The sequence below is a fragment of the Dromiciops gliroides genome, chromosome 3 (genome assembly GCF_019393635.1).
Source record: "Dromiciops gliroides isolate mDroGli1 chromosome 3, mDroGli1.pri, whole genome shotgun sequence".
Classification (NCBI taxonomy): domain Eukaryota; kingdom Metazoa; phylum Chordata; class Mammalia; order Microbiotheria; family Microbiotheriidae; genus Dromiciops; species Dromiciops gliroides.
The window spans coordinates 192,807,440-192,823,816 of record NC_057863.1 but is presented as its reverse complement, the minus strand read 5'-3'; the positions used below and the strand labels follow the sequence as shown (position 1 = coordinate 192,823,816).

At 34.1% G+C, this 16,377-nt stretch overlaps 1 protein-coding gene across 4 annotated transcripts in view; it reads left to right on the top strand.

The window, feature by feature from the left end:
* The window catches only part of ROBO1 (roundabout guidance receptor 1), a 976,778-nt gene that overhangs the window by 930,288 nt on the left and 30,113 nt on the right, over window positions 1-16,377 (top strand). For all 4 annotated transcript variants that reach the window (XM_043996229.1, XM_043996232.1, XM_043996230.1 and 1 more), the window contains 5 exons: window positions 5,222-5,557; window positions 8,000-8,107; window positions 10,879-11,023; window positions 13,341-13,586; window positions 14,641-15,044. In XM_043996229.1, coding sequence (XP_043852164.1) covers window positions 5,222-5,557; window positions 8,000-8,107; window positions 10,879-11,023; window positions 13,341-13,586; window positions 14,641-15,044 — 1,239 coding nt within the window. The remainder of the gene's footprint in view (window positions 1-5,221; window positions 5,558-7,999; window positions 8,108-10,878; window positions 11,024-13,340; window positions 13,587-14,640; window positions 15,045-16,377) is intronic.

The following is a 16,377-nucleotide window of genomic DNA, read 5'->3' as shown; positions in this document are numbered from 1 at the left end:
AGAGAGGGGGAAAGGATATTTCATTTAAAAAAAAATCTTATACCAATCTTTGCATGAACTTCCCTGGTCATTTGTTTATTTTTCTATCTCTTTATTTGTCTTATTATTTATTTGACCAAACTTGTGAATTCATTTGGCATATGGAGTTACCAGTGAAAAAATAACCTCCACCTTTATAAATCAACAAAATTTTTGCAGCATAGAGCCCTAGAATTTTCCTGGGATAATAAGAGACTAGACGATTTGCTCAGAGACACACAACCAGTAATGTATCAGAGGTAGAACTTGAATCAAGGTTATCCTGTCTCTCATAAATAATTAAAAATAGCTTTTTTCCCACCATTCTTGGTGTTTTGATATTCCAGGGAACTTGTTAATATGAATTTCTGAAATGATTAATGTATTATATTCAAGAGGATCACAGAAAGCTCAAAGTTGGAAAAGACTCCAAAATTTATTTTCTCTAATTTACATCAGAATAAGAATTCCTTCTATAATATATCTGACAAGTAATCTAAACAGTGCTGGAAGACCTTCCATGAATGGGAACCTGCTTCCTACATCCTGAACAGTCCATTCTACTTCAGAATGATTCAATTGTTAGGAAGTTGTTTTTATTTTTGTTTTACCTGAAATACAGCAGAATCCACCCACTGTAGCTATTCCTGTCCTCTGGGGCCAAAGAGAATAAGTCTAATTTTGCTTCTACACAATAGCCCTTTAGAAACTTGAAGAAGGCTCTCAGGACTCCTCAAGTCTACTTTGAGCTAAATACACTCATCTCATCCCTGTAAAAGGTCTCCATGCCCTTCACTATTATGGTTGCATTACATTAGGTCATCAATAGACTTCCTAAAATGTGGAGCCCAGGAGCACTCAGTGCTTTAGATATGGTTTGACCAGAACAGAATACAGCATGACGTTGTTCTCCCAAATCCAAGACACTATGCTTCTCTTAATGTAGCCTCAAATTATATTTTTTGGATTACATATGTGATTGGTGAAATATTTATCAGCATCCTCCACAGTATAGGCTGGAGTTGTTCTTTTCCTTGAAATGTATTGAAACTAACTCTGATACTTGTTTGGAAAGAAGAAATATCAGGAGATTAAGTCCTGGTCCATTGATATGGCTTTTTGGTGGTCTGAATTTAAAAAAGCCACAAGGCACTCCCAACAGGGCCTTGAAGTTTGATCAGTAGACTGCCATAGATAACTCAGAGGCAGGGAAGCTGCTGTTAACTAAATCAGCACTTTATTGTTGTCTGAGCATCCTTTGCTTGCTCTGAATGCATTCCACTGTTTGGTTAAAGAAACCTATTTTTGTTAACTGTTAGGAGGGACTATCTCTGCATCCCTCATTTCATTTCATTCTCAAATCTGAAATACCAGACTAACCTGAGCAGTCCTGGTCTACTGCAACATATTCATCCATATAGAATGGCATTAAGCTTGAAGTTAGTAATTCTCCTAGATCTTTTTTTCATATTAAATGCATTCTAACCACACATTCCTTATCTTGTACTTATGAAGTGTTTAATTTTGATTTTTTTTAATGTGTGAGGTGTTATAATTATACTTATTAAAGCCATCCCAAAAAGCAAGACTTATTATTATCAGGCATTCCTTGACAAAGAGTTACCTCTATGAAAAAGTATACTCTCATCTAGAAAACTTGTAAAAATAATTTTTAACCTGCTAACTTCTGCTATTGTTGCTTTATTTATCAAATATTGTTAAGTCCCTATTATCTTTGTTCAGAGAAAGAGATTCTTTCACAAGTTCTATTCTTTGTTAAGTTTGGCACAAAGTTCTAACCTCTCAGGATCTTTTTTGCATTTACATTCCATCACCTAATTAACAAGTTAGCCATCCCACCAAGCTTTTTGTCATCTATATATTTGACAAGCATGTTATCTCTGTTTTTATCCAAGACATTGATAAAAATATTAAAACTGCATATGGAAAACACAGATACCTGGGACACTTCACTTGAGATATCTTCCCAAGCTAAAATAGTTGATTAGAGACTTATATTCCATTATCTAGCCCACATCTATTTTGTCCACAGAAATAGCATGCCACATTTCTCAAATGCTTTTTTGAAATTGAGATAAATTATCTCCAAAAAAATCTTCCCTATCATCTACCTATCTATTGAACACATTAAAAAAATGAAATTGTTTTAGTTTGGTATAACCTGTTCTTTATGAAACTTTTATAATTAGCTGGGGTTTTTTTGTAATCAGTTTCCTTTTTTTTCTTTTAGAACTTAAATATATTCTACATACTAAATGCATACTGAATAACACATTAGAGAATCTTATAAGAAACTGAATTCAAGCTCCATTCTCTTCCTTTTTCATGGAATCAGGATAGGTTTTGCTTACTCCTATCAAATCTAGTCTCATTTCCCATGATTATGACTCTGTAATCAATTGGCCAATTCTTTCTATACCCAGTGATGTATTTTACATGAGTCTTCCTCATCAAAAGTAGATAGGTGCTCTAATTACTAGATTCTTACTTATTTGGGGTATCAGTGCACTCAGCTATTTTTGTTTTGTGCTTTCCATCTAATGACCATTCTCCTTGACAGAGAAATCAGAAACAAAACAACAGTTGAACATGTCTGTTTTCCCTCTGTCATCTATTGCCATGATCCTATTCTCCCCAAGCAATCCCTAACTAGATCCTTCTTTTTTCTCCATTATAGCTAAAATCCCAAGATTTTGTTGTTGTTATCTGCTCTCCTTGCCAAGTTCAATTCATTCAAACATGCATTTTATATGCTAGGTACTGTACCAGGTGCTAAGAATACAAATATAGAAACAAGATATTCTCTGCCCAAATTTTGAATTTATGTTCTATTGAACTTTCTAACAGAGTTCTTGCCATCTCATGCTTTGGTATTCATATATGATTTCTCACTTTTACTTCCATTTTCTGTTCATGTCTTCTATAACCTAAATTTGTCGGTGAATTCTTTCTTAGAGCATTTATAACCAGCCTCTTTAAAAAGTACTTCTCCCTTTTCCTTTTCATAACTTTTTCCCTTGATGTCTTCAGAATTTGTTTTTTTGTGGACTTCCATCCCCTCTGGGTTGACTTCTTATGTAGACTATTAGGACATAATATCCTACTTTTTCTTTAATTAACAGCCTTTGAAATATGCTTCCCTAAAATCTAAAGTGCCTATCAGACTATTCCTTCTTTTCTCTAGAACCTTGATTTTCTCACATGCATATGTGAGAATTATATATTCTTAATGTATAATTCTTTTCCAGCTCTTCTTTTGTCTTTATTCTCTGAAAAATATATATATCCTCAACCAGAATTATTTTTAATTTAAGTTATGGGTCTTATTCCACCACGAATACTCATACCTGTATGGTCAAATTTTCCTCCTTGCAATAGAATCTCTAATTCATTTTTTTTGTTTGTTTTCCCATTCTTTGTATGTTGTACATAGATCACTAATTCTTTCATTTTATTTTATCTCCTGTAAATATCTGGGCATCTAAACTTCTTTTATTTCCAGCTACTGTATATGATATTGTAGTTACTCTGTATGATCTCTCTCTCTCTCTCTCTCTCTCTCTCTCACACACACACACACACACACACACACACACACACACACACACACACGCCTTTCTTTCCTTCCAATTTAATGCCCTTGTAAGAGTCTCAAGGTAGATATATTCTTACCTGACATTCGTTAGTATAATTCCTCTCTAATCAGGAGCATGTTGTTGCTATTTTTTAAGCTATTGTCTAGAATTCAACATCTCCTTCTTGGATGTTCTTTTCTTAGTCAGCTGTTGATCATTTCTCTAATCTAACTTTCTCTTCTGATGCCTTTGTGTTCTATTGACAGCAGTGATAGTTACTGATGCTTTTGTCTTCAGTTGCTAAAACTGATGGAAACAATGTCCTAAGACTTCTTACTTTTTAGAAATACTTCATAAATTCCTTCTGGCATTATCATTTGTACCTACGTAAATAACCAGAAGTGGGCATTAGTCATCCAATTGAACAAGTTCTCTATCACTTTCTGGATACCTGTCCCAAAAAGCAAGACTTATTATTATCAGGCATTCCTTGACAAAGAGTTACCTCTATGAAAAAGTATACTCTCATCTAGAAAACTTGTAAAAATAATTTTTAACCTGCTAACTTCTGCTATTGTTGCTTTATTTATCAAATATTGTTAAGTCCCTTTTTCTTTGTTCAGAGAAAGAGATTCTTTCACAAGTTCTATTCTTTGTCTATTGGAATAATCATTTTCATGAATTTCCTCTTAATTTCTTCCCAATTAACATATATTCATTTTCCCCCTCCTATCCCTATTGAGCAACAGCAACAACAAAACAAGAAAACCTTCATAAGAAATTTTATAGTTAAGCAAAACAAATTTCCACTTTGGCCATTTCCAAAAATATGTATCTCATTCAGTATCTCTGTCAGGAGGTTGTTCATGCTTCATTTTCAGTCCTCTGGAATATTGCATTGTATCTATCAGAATTCCAAAAGTTGTGTTTCTTGTACATTATTGTTGTATAAATTTTGTTCCTAGTTCTATGTACTTTGCTCTGCAACATTTTACAGAGATCTTGCCATTTCTTCTGAAACTTACTGTTGTATAATTTCTCAGGACACAAAATGTTCCATTGCATTCATAAAGCATAATTTGTTTAACTCTTCTCCCAAAGGTTCTGGTACCTTTTAGTTTCCAATTTTTTTGTTTCTAGGAATAGAGCTTTTATTCATTTTCTATATAAGATACTTATTCCACAGGTTTAACAACCAACTTGTGAATGATCAATAATCCAAGCTTAGGAAGTTTTCATTGTATGATTCCAGCAACATTGGTATCATTGCAAAAAGGAGACAATTTTAAATAAGAATGTAATTTTTAATGTCTAACAGAAGTTCAGAGCTTGTTACTGAGCTTCTTTTACTTCTACCTTTTCGATGCGCTTTAAAATAAATAGGAAGCCTATTATTTTTTTCTTTTCTTTTTATCCTTAGTGCTTAACACAGTACTGGAAAATGGTAAATCTATAACTGACCTATAAAGTTTTTAATGAAAAGTCCATTTCTGTTTCATGGAAATAGTATCACTTTGGTACACATTTGTAAAAGGTAGTGCCCCTAAGGATAATGTACCTATAACCCAAGGGAGTAACCTTTTCCTTTTTCTTTCCCTGTGGTTTAGCTGATTGTATAGCAAATTACAACAACCAGCTGGATAACAAACAAACAAATCTGATGCTGCCTGAGCCTACTGTGTATGGTGACGTGGACCTGAGCAACAAGATCAATGAAATGAAAACCTTCAATAGTCCAAACCTGAAGGATGGCCGATTTGTTAATGCATCAGGGCAACCCACTCCTTATGCCACCACTCAGCTCATCCAGTCAAACATCAGCAACAACATTAACAATGGCAGTGGAGATTCCAATGAGAAACACTGGAAACCCTCTAGTCAGCAAAAGCAGGAAGTGGCACCTATTCAATATAACATTATGGAGCAAAACAAATTAAACAAAGGTGAAGAGTTTTGCTTCTCCTTCCATCCTTTTTTTATTTGACATGTTTACCCCTTTGACCACTCTGGATTGAAACTTGTTGGAACTAGCAAGTATAGACTTCTTATGTTAATAGACTTTTCTATTTCATGAATTTCAAAATTACCAAATATCAGTGTTAAAGAGTTAATTATCACTACAGCAACCTTTGAAGATTGGATTTATTGTAACAAATAAGCACCTTTAATGGAATTAAATAAAATGTTTTTGTGTGTCTTTGAGATTAAAGTTGATAGTCAATGGTTAGGACAATCTTATATATAAGACAGATGTACAACAGTCAAAATACATCACATTTTTAAATAGACCATCTTATTTTTACTCATAAATGAAAGATAATTACTTCTATGGGCATATAAACTAATGGCATTTTGATTTAAAACTAAAGAAAACTATTTAAATTAAATTTGAACTGATGAAGTGGTTCTATCAATTGTATTCCTAGCATTCAATAGACCAACTATACTGCATGATTCTAGAAACTAAATGTCTATTGTTGACCTAGCCTATCTATGCCTCAGTAGAGCATATGATCATAAATTTAAAGAAAGGACTCTATCGAATACATCAACCTAATTTTACAGTTGAGAAAATTGAGGCCTAGAAAAATTAGTATGTTGTCCAAGGTCATAATGGGAGAACTAGGATTTGAACCCATGTCTTCTGACACTAAACACAAAACTTTTTTACTGTACAATGCCACTTGATCAATGCAAAAGGGTAAAAATAAATTGAATTTTATGTTAACACCAAACAAAGATATTTTTAGTCTACAGAAGAGCTTTCTGTAATGGAATGTGTGAATTAAGAGAGAGCGGTATTTGATTTATTATTGATCCTTTAGCTAGCTACTTTAGTAATCTAGTTTGCAAAATTATTACCCTAGGAAAGGAAATTGTTATAATTTTACGTATTTTGAGAAGGCACAAATATTTTTGAGGGTATATATTCAATTAAATTTAATGTTTATTTTGGATACTTGACTGGATATACTTATTTTCTTCAAAATGAAATCTTGATTATAAGAAAGGTATTCTAAAAGAAAATTCCTATCAGTCTATCAATCTAATAGCATTTAAGTTTACAATGTCAGAGTCACTGTGCTCAGCACTGGGGATACAAAGAAAGATAAAAATAATACTTGCCCTCAAAGAGCTCCCATTCTAATAGAAGAGACAAACATGTAAATACACACAAGGTATATAGAGAGTAGTTGGGAATTAATTCTGAGAGGGGAAGAACTAAAATCAGCCATTTTATATATCAATGATTCTTTGCAAACATAAGCATTTAATTTTTTTCTTATTAATTTGCATACTGTATTACCTTTGGAATGAGAAAGGTCTTTTTATTTTTCTTCAAGGCCCAAGCAAACACTGCATCTTTCAAAATTAAGGCATTAGGATTATCTAATGCCATAAGAACACAATATAATGCTATATTTTTTTAAGACACTTTGAAAGCATTGTTGTTCACTGGCAGTCCCTTGCATATTTAAAAATATAGATTTATTGTTTATATGCAATGAAAACATGGTATAAAGTGCTATAAAATAAACTAGAATGCAACCAGACTGACAAAATATTGCCAATGTCATCCATTGTTGAATTAAGCCTTTGGCTTTGTTCCCCTCCATGCTAATATTCTCATATTTGGGTTTTTTGGTGTGTTCTGTTTTGTTTTTGTTTTGTAGCAGATGGGGTTCTAGTGCTTAAATGTTCTGTAGTTTTTATAAGCCATGTTATTCTTTTGATACTTTATAGATTTATTGTTTTTTAGATCAAAAGGTTACTGACCATTCTTTTTTTTTATTTAAAGGAGAATAATCATGAGTTTCCCAATATCCTATTATTAAATGAATTGATTTTGTCTAATAATTGCATTTTACTAAATAAAAAGGAAATTAATGCTTTGTACTTTACACAAAACATGTACATCCTTGAAAGGGGAATACAGTTTATTATCAGGAATCTCTTGACAAAGAGTTACCTCAATGGGAAAGTATTTTTAATATTGCTAGATACGATGGAAATTCTTCCTAGAAACAAGAGTTTTTCTTTGGGTCAAAAAGAGACATAAGGGATTTAGGAATAATTTATATATATATGTGTGTGTGTGTGTATATATACAGATATATACATACATATATATGCATATGTACACAGATACATATATATCTATATACATATTTACATGTCTCTTATCAATATTTAATAGTAACATTTAAAAATACCATTTAACAATATGTTTGAGAATTTGAATTATTTCAGATTCTGAAAATCTGTAAAAATGAGATAGGAAAACAAAGATTTTAATATTTTTATTATTTAGGGAATAGCAAAATTCTATATAAAATAGCTCATGGGGAAACTAACATTATTTGACTTTGTTATTAAATCTATAGATTATCGAACAAATGATACCATCGCACCGACTATTCCATACAATCAGTCTTATGACCAAAATACAGGTGGTTCTTACAACAGTTCAGATCGAGGCAGTAGTACATCTGGTAAGTACCAATTCCTCCCCTTTCTACTCCGCCCCCCCACCCCAAATTGAGTCTCTTGTATTATTTTTTTGCAAATGATAACATAGTAAAGATTCTAAGCAAGGAAAATTAGTTAATAATAACATTTTATTATGCATTAAGATTTATATAGTATCTTCCTCAGAACAATCCTTTAAGATCATTAATGCAAGTATTATTGCAGAAAAGGAAAAAAAGACTGGGGTTAACTTAATTGGTACTGTGAAATGTTAGAACTGTGATTCAAACCCATTTCAAATTTAGCACTCTAGATTATGCTGCTAATTCCTATATAAATTGATAAGTCCTGAGATTTGTCACTTTACTTGGGTTGAATATAGTAGACCATGTCTTCCTCAGTGATTGGCCTAGAAAGATCCCATCCCCCAAATAAGAATATATTAGGTAAGTAAACTAAAGTCTTTATTTCATAACATAATTTCATAGCTTCCATATAGAATCGACATGGCAAAATATCCCATTGTAAACAAAGATCTAAAAGAATATAAGAGATAGGTTAATTATGCACACAGTTTTTTCCATCTTCATATATTGCTTTCCTTCCATCTTTATATTTAATTATAATTCTCTAATCAGAAAGAAGAGTTCCTAAAGTTAAACTGGCACATTTTTAACTTGCTTCTTCCATCCCAAGTTGTGTTCCAGGCATTTGACTGTTCTTTTCCCTCTAGAACTTAAAAGAGAAAGTTTGCTGATGCTTAAGTGCTATTATAATAAGTCTAAGTCTATATAACTAAACTCACAAAAACTTGGTATGATATATGTACTTTCCCCTTGTCTCTTGAATGTTTTGTACTCAATCAGGATAAAAGTTTACTCCATTTCCAGGGTGATGAGTTGCTGCTAAGGGCTTTTAGCAGTGTTCTTACTTCTTTCCTATGTTCATTAGGAAACCTTGATTCAAAAATCTCACCCTTAACCCTGCCACTGCTCCTTATAGACTAAGTATGATCATTTATTTTTATAGTGGTTTAAGTAAACCATTTAAATCCACTTAACTTCTCTAGGCCTTAGTTTGTTGGATAGAAGACAGAAATATCTAATTGAAATGCTACATTATCTCAAAGGTTCCTTCTAGGACCAGAATTTTATGTTTCTAATTTTATAACTTTTTTGAGGAATGGGGTATCATTTAATAGAAAATGTAGAATCATTTAATCTTTCTGAGGCTCAATTTCCTAATCTGTAAAATCAAAATTATTATAGCAATGATACCAATCTCATAGGACTGTTTTCAGGTCCATATGAGATTAAAAAGCAGTTTTCAAGGGGGCAGCTAGGTGGCACAGTGGATAAAGCACTGGCTCTGAATTCAGGAGGACCTGAGTTCAAATCCAGCCTCAGACACTTGACACTTACTAGCTGTGTGACCCTGGGCAAGTCACTTAACCCTCATTGCCCCCCCCCAAAAGTAGTTTTAAAACTCTAAAGAATTATCTAAATGTCAGTTATCTCTTGGTAATAATAGTAGGTAAGAAATTATGTAGACTGGAAGAAATAAAAGTGTCATAAACCCAAGGGATTGATGAAGTGGTGGGAACAAGGATTAGAGCAAGTATATGCTAAGTGTCTAAGAGAGGAGAGTGGAGGGGACTTGATCATTTGGATAGGAGGATAAGAACAGCTATTAGATTAAAAGGATAAAAGTAACCCTCAGACCAGGCTAGAGTTAGTTATACTGTACAATAATTGTTATTAATTTGGTTGTTTTTTTATAATTCCGCAACAAAATTAACGAAATCGCTTACTGGGTAGATATGATTAATTTGTTAGGCATGGTCAAGACTTGTTTACTTATTTCTTAGGATTAAAGGGATAAATTTTTATAAGCATTTTGGGAGTGAAATGGGACTTAACCAAACACTATGTTTTACTGGTATGTAATCTCATATATGACTGTTTATAAATATATACATATGTGAATGACAGTATCAAAGCTTTTGAATTGCATCAACTCATTTTTTCTTAGACTGTGGAAAACACCTTACTCAAAAATATATGGCTATCTTTTATTATAATGTACATAAATTTCAAAGTCCACATAAAGCAGCACCTGAAATATTATAGTTTTTAGCAAATTGCTAAGATTGTTAAAATAGCATCATTCTAATGTAAGCCATAATTTTATAGAAACAGCAGCTGAAAACATTTGGTGCCATACTTTATCATTTCTTTCTTTCTTTCTTTTGTTGGTCATGATATTAGATCTTCAAGCAATTATTTTCGCCTGCACCTGCCATTCTGACTAAAGCTAGTAATTTCATTGTGCCTAAAACATTTCAATGGACAAGTACAAATTACATATATTTAGTTACTTAATGCAACAGTGGAACGTTAATAGATCATATCTGTATCATATTGTATTTTAGGTTCCAGCAATTAAAGAATAGATGGGTAATCCAGAAAATGTCTACAGCTCATTTGTTTTAGATGATAATCTATAATATAATTAATTGCTCTTCAAAGATAAGTCTTGGTGATACTACTTGTGAAATTCATTTATGGTTTTATTGCTTTTTGCTATTTATTAGCAGTTAAATATATGAATGTGTTTTCTTATGTTATATAAATTTCTTGTTAGAATTAATGAGAAAAATTATCTGGTTACTTGGTTTTTTAAAAAAGAATAGTAACTATGAGGTTGTATTTACAGAAAAATAATTATTTGTTTCAGGCTTGCAGAATGATTTTAAAAACAGGATATGAGTTTTATTTCTTTTTTTTTCTTTAAGGGAGTCAAGGGCACAAGAAAGGGGCACGAACACCCAAATTACCAAAACAGACGGGTATGAACTGGGCAGACTTACTTCCACCTCCCCCAGCACATCCTCCTCCCCATAGCAATAGTGAAGATTACAGTCTTTCTGTGGATGAAAGGTAAGACTACAGACTATTCTGCATTGTGAAATCTTGTGTGGGCCTGGAATATGTTTATAGAGCAGGTTTCTGCATAAGGTGGCATTACCTACAAACTCTGAAATGTGTTTCTTTTAAAAAAAAAAAAAAACTTGTCATGTACATAGTAATGAAACACTGGCACACTAAATTAGCCAGAGATTAAGCCCCCTGAATTGTTCTTTTCCCTCAAACAGTGGCTATCTTTTTTTAAAACTCCTTTGATTTATGTATGTGATAATGTATGACTGAGAATCTTGGTGGACCTCAAGCTCCAAAGAATCCATTCCCCCTAAGGGAACTGGAAATGTGCTTGGTGGGCATGAGCAGATCACAATATACTTCAAAGAAGAATTGCATAGGAGGAATAGTATAAACAATGTTATTACAAAATGTGTGATGGAGGCAAAGATGAGTTGATCATTGGCTGACTTACATGCTCTATTAGTATCCACTCAATGTTAAGAGAACTAGAGGAAGATGCCCAGTCTAGTACAAAGAGTTACTAGAGGGGCAGCTAGGTGGCCTCATGGATAAAGCACTGGCCCTGGATTCAGGAGGACCTGAGTTCAAATTTGGCCTCAGACACTTGATAATTACTAGCTGTGTGACCTTGGGCAAGTCACTGAACCCCCATTGCCCCACAAAAACAAAAAAAGAAAGAAAGTTACTAGAGAAGGATTCATCCAACTGAATGGACCCCTTCAGAGGATTTACAGGATGCCTTTAGGCAAAATGAACTTAACATGAATGAGTTGGAAACTACATCATTGGGAGCCTCCACATTGATAAGATTCCAGATACACAGAAGTAAAGAAAGTGGTACTTACAATTTCTCATGAGTAAAGACAATATTGAGGAGCCATTTGGGGTGCTCCCATCTTCTCTTAAAATCTTATTTTTATTATGGCTGTTTGTGAATATGTCATATTCTCCTATTAGACTATAGGCTCCATAAGGTCAGGAATCTTTTCTTATCTAAATCTTGACTTTTCCCCACTCTGCCACAGTGCTCTGTACACAGTACTTATATAATGAATATTCCATTTAAGTTTAAAAGGTCATAAAAACTGGGAACTTGAATAGAGCTTTAAAATCACCCAGAGTCTGCAGTCCATTAAAATGAAGACCCTCGGGGCAGCTAGATGGCCCAGTGGATAGAGCACCAGCCCTGGAGTCAGGAGGACCTGAGTTCAAATCCGACCTCAGACACTTAGCACTTACTAGCTGTGTGACCCTGGGCAAGTCACTTAACGACAATTGCCTCACTAAAAAAAAAAAAAATGAAGACCCTATGTATCAAAATCTTCAGAATAATCACTACCAGGTGATGATTTCCCCCCCTCAATAGTCCATCTACTAGTCATAGAGAATTAACAATCTACATCAGTAGAAAGAAGGAACATTTATACTAATAAAATTATGGATCTTTTGAAATACTGAAGTATGTTATTATAAATAAAAGAGATAAAGACTGGACCTCCGAAAATTTCTGTAATGATGCCTCTCCATGAGTACTTACTTGGTAATGCATCCAACTAGGTAGTGGGGGGAGAAGAGCAAAACCATGTATAAAACTTACATGTCCAAAAAAGATTTAATAAAGTAGATTCAGTACAATGAACCAATTCTTTGGGAGGGATAGGGATAAGAACAGAATCCATCAGTCTTCTAAATTCTAAGACTAGATTTATGATTTAATTATTTAGGATAAAAAAAGTCTCTATACCAATGCATGTCAGCACCTTCTTTGCAAATGAATCTTAGACTTTGCTAGGCTCATGTAGGCAGTGCATGTTAGAGGCCAGACCTGAACTGATGTCTTTCTGGCTCCAAGACCAACTCTCAATCCAGTGGACTAGGATTGTTTAAAATATGTGACTGGTCAAGTCAATTAACCCCTTTGGCCTTGGTTCCCTCATTCTTAAAATGAGGCTGACAATAGCACCTACTTTACAGAAGAGTTGTGAGGATTAAATGCAATGATATATGTAAAGTGCCTTACAAACTTGAAACAACTAGCTATCATTATTACTAATAATGCTCTCTAACATTCATGTGGTTCATAAATATATTTCAAACTCCAAACTATTCTGTGGTCAAAGTAGTTTAGAAAACTTTAGCATATGTATAATACCCCTAATCCAGATAGCTCTAAAATGAATGCTAAGGGGAAAATATGAAAAGTAAAATGTTCTAATAGATAATGGTCAGTAGCATCATCTGCATGTGCAAGTGCCAGCACAGTTTTACATATTTTAAGATTAAAAACTGATGTCTATATAACTTTATATTTTAGCTATGACCAAGAGATTCCATGTCCAGTGCCACCAGCAAGGATGTATTTACAGCAAGATGAGCTAGAAGAAGAAGATGAACGAGGCCCTACTCCACCAGTACGAGGAGCAGCTTCATCTCCTGCAGCAGTATCATATAGCCATCAATCCACTGCCACACTCACACCCTCACCCCAAGAAGAACTTCAGCCTATGTTACAAGATTGCCCAGATGACATTGGCCACATGCAACACCAGCCTGACAGGAGGTATGCTGTGCAGTTTTTAAAAGTTGGTGTTTTCTCTACCAATAAAATATATAGATTTTCCAAATGAAAAATGAAAATCTATTCCTGCTGATACCAGATATATATGTTTTAAATCAGTTGTTACTTATTAAATTGTAACTTTCTGTCACGCCTATGGTAAATAATCCTTAAGATAAAAAGCTTACCCAATCAGTTTCTAGTAAAAATCAGCAATCTCTTAAAAAAAAATGGATTGTATTATTGAGGGAAAGAAGACATGGGATTAAGAATTTCTAGCTGCCATAATTACTTGCAAAGTAACTGATTTTTTTTTGTAATAGAATAAAATCTATAAAAATGTATGTCATGGGCAGCTAGGTGGTGCAGTGGATAGAGCACTGACCCTGGAGTCAGGAGGACCTGGGTTCAAATCCAGCCTCAGAGACTTGACACTCTTACTAGCTGTGTGACCCTGGGGAAGTCACTTAACCCCAATTGCCTCACCAAAAAAAAAAAAAAAAAAGAATGTATGTCATAATAGTAAAAATGATTTTTGAAGTTATGAAATACTGCCCTCTGATAGTAATATTATTACATCTCTTCTCAAAACAACTGATTCCATTTCCTTAGACTTGTGGGGTTGGCAACAAGGACAGAAAAGGAGTGACAAAAGTCATTTTATGGAACATTCTGTTATGGTACTATATGGCCTGTTGTCTTTGGCAATATCTGGCTTTTTTAATTATTCAAAATTTTTTTTGGTTTCATCATTTGGCATTTGCCTAAAAAAGAAGTTTTTGACCTTTTTAACCAAACATAATCCAAATAATGAAATATAAAGTGATATAGAATAAAAATAATGTTTTGTCCTCAGACCCTTCACAAACTATTCTGATATCTACAAAGTACAGTAACACTGCTTTTTCCCACATAGTTACCAAGGTTTTTTGTTTTTGTTTTTGTTTTTGTTTTTTATGAACTAAGGAGCTGAATTAAAAACATCAAGTTGTTCTTTAGATTTTTTGCATCATTTGAGTCACTTGAAGCATGAGTATTTATTTTTCTTTTTACACAGACGTCAGCCTGTGAGCCCTCCTCCACCACCAAGGCCCATTTCTCCCCCACATACCTACGGTTACATTTCAGGACCCCTTGTGTCAGATATGGATACTGATGTACCAGAAGAAGAAGATGAAGCTGACATGGAAGTAGCCAAGATGCAAACCAGAAGGCTTCTTTTACGTGGGCTTGAACAGACCCCTGCTTCTAGTGTTGGAGATTTGGAAAGCTCTGTAACTGGCTCCATGATAAATGGCTGGGGTTCAGCCTCAGAAGAAGATAACATTTCAAGTGGACGTTCCAGTGTTAGTTCTTCTGATGGCTCATTTTTTACTGATGCAGACTTTGCACAGGCTGTTGCAGCAGCAGCTGAATATGCTGGTCTTAAGGTGGCAAGACGTCAAATGCAGGATGCTGCAGGTAAATTGATTTTTTAAAAAAGTTTAAAACTTTAAGTGTATAACATTGAATTACTGATTATCTTCATGTATAACTTGTGTCCTATAAAATTGGTGGCAAATATCAGTATTTTGTATTTCCAAAATTGAAACTAAAACTACCAGTTATATAAAATATTAAATTCAGTTCAATAATCTCTACTCTAATCCAACCTCCACCCAGTTTATTTTCCACAACAGTGAGTTCCCTAAAGAGCAAGTCTAACCATGTCGCCCCATAACCCCTATTTAACAAACTCCAGAGGTTCTCTGTTATATTTCTGATAAAATATAAACTCCTCTATTTGGCATGTAAAGCTCTTCTCCACCTGACCCCATTCTTCCTTTCTACCTTTAGGACATGTTATTCTCCTACACACATTCTCTGGCCAAGCCACATTACCCTTCTGGCTATTTCTTTTATACTTCAGCTCTGGTCTCTGTGTCTTGACCCTGGCTCTCTCCCACTTCCTAAAATCCCTTGTGTCCTTCAGGTATAAATGAATGAATGAATGAATGAATGAATGAATGAATGAATGAATGAATGAATGAATGAATGAAAAATCACTTATTAAACATTATTCTAAGCAAGTACAAACAAGGAAATCTGTCATTAAAGAAGGAAAACAACACAGTAGGAAAGAGATGGGGGGGGGGGGGTCCAACTATGGCCCAAGAGAGAGGACTTGGGTTAATCAGAACTTAGATGCCTTCAGTTCCACCGGAGGCAGACACTGGAGTTCAGGATACACATTTTGGCGATGCTGCTATCTTTTTACATGAGGCCTTTCCTGTCCTCCACTCCCAGTTGTTAGTGCCTACCCCCTCCAATATTACCTTGTTGCTTCTTTGTATATATCTTTATATGTGCCTGTTATATTTTCCATTAAGATGTAAACTCCTTGAAAGAAGAGACTATTTCACTTTTTGGCTTTGTATCCTAAATATCTAGCACGGTAGCATCTACTTATATGGAAGGCATTCTGCTAAGTATTAGGGTTATATATCTATATCAATTGTTTCATCAGCTCAACAGCCTCTGATGTAGGCAATACTTGTACCAATACACATCAGAACCTCACCAAATATTAGTACAGGAATTAGGTTTAATAGAGGAATCCTGCAGTGTTGCCTGAGGCACAGGGTGGTTAGGTAACTTGCCCAGGGTCACCTAGCTAAAGCAGACTTCAGTACAAATCTCTTCCTAAATAATCCTAGCATTCAATTCATTAAATCATGCTAGCTCTGTGTAATGGGGATACACCAATGAAATTAAAGGCATATCTTGCCTGAGTCAAATATGTATGGGGGTTCAA